This window comes from Triticum urartu, unplaced genomic scaffold (genome assembly GCF_003073215.2).
Source record: "Triticum urartu cultivar G1812 unplaced genomic scaffold, Tu2.1 TuUngrouped_contig_5747, whole genome shotgun sequence".
Taxonomy (NCBI): domain Eukaryota; kingdom Viridiplantae; phylum Streptophyta; class Magnoliopsida; order Poales; family Poaceae; genus Triticum; species Triticum urartu.
The window spans coordinates 1-5,514 of NW_024116447.1; the positions used below are offsets into that span (position 1 = coordinate 1).

A 5,514-nucleotide genomic window follows, 5' to 3' on the forward strand; every position below is an offset into this window, starting at 1 on the left:
CGCCCCGCCTCTTTAGCCTTATCGAGGATGGAGGCGAGCGCATCGACCACCATGTTAAACAAGAACGGGGAAAGAGGATCGCCCTAACGCACCCCACAGAAGGTGGGGAAGTAGGGTCCAATCTCCTCGTTGATGTTAACGGCGGTCCGGCCCGAGGAGACCATCTGCATGACCCTGGTAACCCAACGATCATTGAAACCCTTCCGGAGGAAAACTTCCCGAAGGAAGGCCCAGCTGACCATGTCATAACCCTTGTGGAAGTCCAGCTTCAGGAAGACCGCCTTGAGGTGTTTGGAGCGAACTTCATGGAGAGCCTCATGGAAGACTAGGACTCCATCCAGGATATAGCGTCCCTGGATGAAGGCCGACTGGTCGGGGTGGGTGATGCGGTCCGCAAGAGGGTCACCCTATTGGCGTACCCCTTTGCCAGGATTCGGAAGATCACATTGATCACCGTGATCGGGCGGAACTGGCGAATGTCGAAGGCATCAGGCACCTTGTGGATGAGGGTGATAATCCCATAATTAAGGCGGGCTAGGTCGATGGAGCCCACAAAAAACTCCTCAAGAAGGGCCATGACCCCTTGCTTAATGACATTCCAGAAAGTCTGAAAGAACTTCACAGGGAGGCCATCTGGCCCCGGAGTGGACGTCAGGTTCATACCCTTGATGGCAGCCCAGACCTCCTCCTCCGAGAACGGAGCCGTGAGGGCTGCATTATCTGCCGCGGAAACGCGCATGTGCTCAGGCTAGATGTCGTGGGCCAGAGCAACTCCTCCTCGAGGGGAGGCTGAGAATAGGGCCTTATAGAAGCCGTCGACATGGGTCCGGATGTCCTCCAGTCGCCGCAGGAGGGTCTCACCGTCCCAAAGCAAGGGGATGGTGTTCGGGCGCCGCCGGCCATTGGCAATGGCCTGAAAATATGCCGTATTGGCGTCCCCCTTGAGGACCCAATTTTGTGTGCCCCGCAGACGCCAGTAGGCCTCCTCATCCGTATATATGACCATGAGCTGATCCTCAAGATCGTACCGGAGTAGCCACTCCTCCGAGGTAAGGCCCGTGGAGTCGGCCCGGAGGTCTAGGGCCTGGATGGAGTCGAGGAGGGATTTCTTTCATTCTCGCAGGTTCCGGCCAAGGTAGATCAGGCACATTCTGTCTTTTATTTAAATTGTCTCTATTTAGGAGCCTGGGAAAATGTGGATTTTTGGTGGGACAGCTTAGCTTCCAAACAGCAGGAACATGTACAGGCATAACTCCCTTAAAGTTGATGATAGTGTAAAATTAACTAGCAGAGTACATCCCTTTTGATTCAAACTTCCAGATAATAGCATCATCATACTCATTAATCTGAAGCGAATTAGCAATATGAATCACATCAAACTGTTTGTTGAGCCGATTCTGATCTACACATCTTCTAAAAGTATCTTTTATATTGCACCCAATCCTAGATGTCAGGGAAATATTATGCCCATACAACTCCTAGAATTGAATAGCAAGACTTGAGGTGCCAAACCAATGGTCTTCCAAGAACTTCACCTTTTTGACATTTCCAACCTTCCACTGATATCCCATCATACCAGCTTTTGCAGCCCATAAGACACCCTCCTCCAAAAGGGAGAGATATCATTGGTAGGACAGGCAAATAAGTTTGGGTCCTGAGTTCTATACTTGCAAAACAATTATCTGTTTCTAGAGTTTGTTGTCATTTAAATGGTACTCCCTCCGTCTCATAATGTAAGACGTTTTTTGACACTAGTGTAGTGTGAAAAAACGTCTTACATTATGGGACGGAGGGAGTATCTTTTAACCCAAGGTCTAGAAGACACATGCTCATATCTGTACCCCTAAACCACCAAATTATTGTTTTCCTGTATCAACAGATACCAATGGGCTCCAAATTCTTTTTTTCCTGTGTCAACAGATACCAATGGGTTGGATGATATTTATGATGGCTCATATCCAGAAGCAGTATGCCATCTGAGAATTTATGAGAGCTATAGCCCATTTTCAAGATACTTCATAGGGAATTTAATGATACTCATCATGTAAATAGGAATATTTGCTTACCAGGATTGAATAAGAACTAATTTCTCACTATCAATGACAGATTGCAAGTCCTCCTTTCTAAGTTTGTTATAGTGCAAGGGAACTCCAAGATACTTCATAGGAAATTCCCCTAATCTGCAACATAAGGTTTGGGCATAAGTTTGGCCTTAATCAGCATCGATGTTGATAGGCATAAGTTCACACTTGTGATGGATATTTGTTCCAAGCAAGAGAGGATCCGCTTAAGGATCATGGCAGATTTTTTTTTTCAAACCAGATATTAAACCATGCCTAGCAGATTTCATCAGCATTCTAGTGAACACTCAGTTACTAGGTTAAATAGTAAAGGAGAGATAGGGTTGACCAGCTTCAAAGAAGTTGCTATTGACCTTTATAGAGCAAGGATTGTATCAAATTCATCCATTTAGCACCAAAGCCCCTCTGGTGCATCATAGAATTAATAAATTCTCTATTTACTCTATCAGGCCTTCTCATAATCTAGCTTAAACATAGAACCAGATTGCTCGCTGTGTGCTACATCATGAATAATTTCATGTGCATTGCTATGGTAGTGAACTTTTGCCCAAACATTAGTCATCTTCAACCTCAAACACAGCACTGTTTCGACTAAAAAAAATGTTTCTAAGGGAGGCTTGCCAGCCGAGCCCAGCCAGCTGCCCAGGGTTGCCAGGAGGTGGCTCCGCCAGTGCTCGTAAGAGTAAGAATATAGGATTAGACTTCCTTGTTTTTCTTTGTGCAGATTGTGGCACAATGTGTCAAAAAATCCTTAAGGATCTGAGATATGCTTTTCATAGAGATCTCAAGATGTGTAATGTCACACCTCTGCAGGCAGGAACACAGTTCTGGGACGCAAAAATGGAGAAAGAACTTGGTGAGGGTCATCTGTCTAGTACAGCATTTGACAGGTATGTAACCAGGTGTTATGTTTCGATTTCGACACTTGGAGTTGTTGGACATCGTCTCTTCTGTACTGAAGCGAGATCGTAATTGCAGATACTGCATGATTCTGTTTGCTGGAATCGCCGCAGAAGCACTTGTATACGGGGAGGCAGAAGGAGGAGAAAATGACGAGAATTTATTCAGGAGTTTGTGTGTTCTGCTCGATCCTCCGCTTTCTGTCGCACAGGTCTATATTCTTCTTCTGATGTGTCTCTTCTTACCTTCGTCTTAATAAACCAAAAACAGTCCATGAGTATCTTTCGTTGCTTATCACCAGATGGCAAATAGAGCTCGCTGGTCAGTGATGCAGTCTTACAACCTCCTGAAGTGGCACAAGAAAGCACATAGAGCTGCCGTCAAAGCACTTGAAAGCGGACATGGTCTCAGCATCGTCATTAGGAGGATCGAAGAAGCCATCGCCTCCGACAGATAGCTGGGAATGTTGATATCTTACACGTATTCCTGCCGATAAGGTTTACTTACTGAGAGGTTTCAGCAATGCAAAGAAGTTGACGCACACAAGAAATCTTGCTACTTGCTGAGGCAAGAAGTGGAGTGAAGCTGGGACTGCACGCGCTCTTCAATGAAATCATAACCATAATATAGTATGGCTCGTCGATCCATTGATGTGGTTTAAGGAGGAAAAGGATCATCTGATGCATGTGTAGCCAGATGAGCTCCCGTGGAAATTTGCAAGCTGGGAAAAAGCTATGTGCTTGGTGTTGTTGCCAGTATGCCATAAATGTGCATATACATAGGAGATGTAAAGAAGTGATGATGATGAATATTTTTTTGTACGTTTGACAAATATAAACATAGGTAACAATAGATATACATATACTCCCTCCGTTCCTAAATATTTGTCTTTCTAGAGATTTCAACAAGTGACTACATACGGAGCAAAATGAGTGTATCTACACTCTAAAATATGTCTACATACATCCGTATATTGTAGTCTGTTTGAAATGTCTAGAAAGACAAATATTTAGGAACGGAGGGAGTACCTTTTTGTTTCAGTGCTTTTGACAGCTATCTGGTTGATTGGATGACCGATCGTTGTCTATGGCTTGATTCCATGCTCCAAACATGATATAATACTCGGATATGCAGAACTCACAACTCTATTAGAAAGTAGAATGACCAAGTTTTACAAGAACTTTCAAGTGGATGAGATCGATCGAGTGGTCTCAGTTGGAGATGGGATCGCACATGTTTATGGATTGAACGATATTCAAGCAGGAGAGACGGTGGAATTTGCCAGCGGTGTGAAAGTTTTTCTCTTTTGAGAGAAGCCCACATGCCACTCTTCTATCCCACCGTACCACGGTACCACAGAGGGTATCGGTGGCCTCGTGATCTCCATGAACAGAGATCACTACTAAAAAACTATAACTATAAGGACTCGAACCAGAATTTCGCCTCTGCCACTTTCAGTTCATTGTGTGGACAGAAACATTTGCAAAAGGACGCGTCACTCGAAGCAAACGGCTTCCATTTATGTTTGCTCGCTTGCCGATCGAAGCAGCTCTGGACTTCAGACTCAGGGAATAATACAACCTGCCAGTGCAAAGTCACAAAGACAAGTTCTGAATTATACCCCTCAGGTTCAGCATTGTACTAGTACTTGTTCTTGAAAACAGCATCTCAGCAACTCTAGACCCCTACGACATACATCCACGCATTTGACACAAGTGAAAGAAAACATTGCCTATTTGCACGTCCAGTATAATGTCTTGGAGCTGAACTCCTCTTTTTTTTTTCCTTTTTTTTTTGCGGGTTCTAGTAGTATATACAGTATGAAGCAACCAACACACCGCGTATGGAAACGCTCCCAGGCATTGCATATCCCGAGCTCGCCATACATATAAACTGCCAGATCAAGGAGACGGTGCATATATATCTTGTAACCAGCTAAAAACTCAAAAGAAGAGCCACAGCATTATTTGAGGATACATGTACGCAGCTTGATCAGCACTTCAGCAGCACCGTTGCTGCAGCGACTCGTCACATTCTCCAGATAACTGAAGCTTACTCCGCTGATACAAGCTTACAACGATTGGGCTATCGCCTTTCAGAAATGAAATGAAAAGAAGAAAGGTTATCTCTCGCAAAAAGGGTTTATCATTGGATCACATGTCCTCCCTGGAGAGAGCCTGTCACCACCGGAGGCCCGCTCTGGAGAGTGTCGTCGTCGCCGGAGGCGTGCTTTCCATCATCTGTGTCGCTTTCAGGCCCTTCACCACCTCCAGCATGGTCGGCCTCGCCCACGGGTCGTCAGCGGTGCAGCCCGGGTGATGGTGAGCACGCGCGGCATCTGCTGCCTGTACGCGCCCGAAGCCGGTAGGAGGCAGGGATCGAACACCTCCTTCTCGCGGCGGACCCGGCTGCGTCGGGGTCAGGCGGTACGAAGATGGAATCGGACTCTGGAGACGGCTTGATGGACGGCTTTAGGAGGCGTTGTAGAGCGACGCCGGTTGGTATTGCTTGTCGAGGGGAGCCTATTGGCGCC

The 5,514-nt window shown here is 46.0% G+C and overlaps 1 protein-coding gene across 1 annotated transcript; it reads left to right on the plus strand.

Moving 5' to 3' along the window:
- The first annotated feature begins 820 nt into the window (after positions 1–820).
- Positions 821–3,843, plus strand: LOC125529653. Its single transcript, XM_048694075.1, has 5 exons — positions 821–992; positions 2,693–2,763; positions 2,895–2,971; positions 3,060–3,192; positions 3,283–3,843. The coding sequence occupies exons 1-5, from the start codon at positions 821–823 to the stop codon at positions 3,436–3,438; spliced, it is 609 nt and encodes a 202-aa protein (XP_048550032.1). The 3' UTR covers positions 3,439–3,843.
- The last annotated feature ends 1,671 nt before the right edge of the window (positions 3,844–5,514 follow it).

What these genes read in the sequence shown, in the direction of transcription:
- LOC125529653 (XM_048694075.1), top strand. Translation starts at nt 821, where the DNA reads ATGGGTCCGGATGTCCTCCAGTCGCCGCAGGAGGGTCTCACCGTCCCA. An exon ending in GCCAGTAGGCCTCCTCATCC is followed by an intron (nt 993 to 2,692) that starts GTATATATGACC and finishes AATGTTTCTAAG; the next exon opens with GGAGGCTTGCCAGCCGAGCC. An exon ending in CTCCGCCAGTGCTCGTAAGA is followed by an intron (nt 2,764 to 2,894) that starts GTAAGAATATAG and finishes ACACCTCTGCAG; the next exon opens with GCAGGAACACAGTTCTGGGA.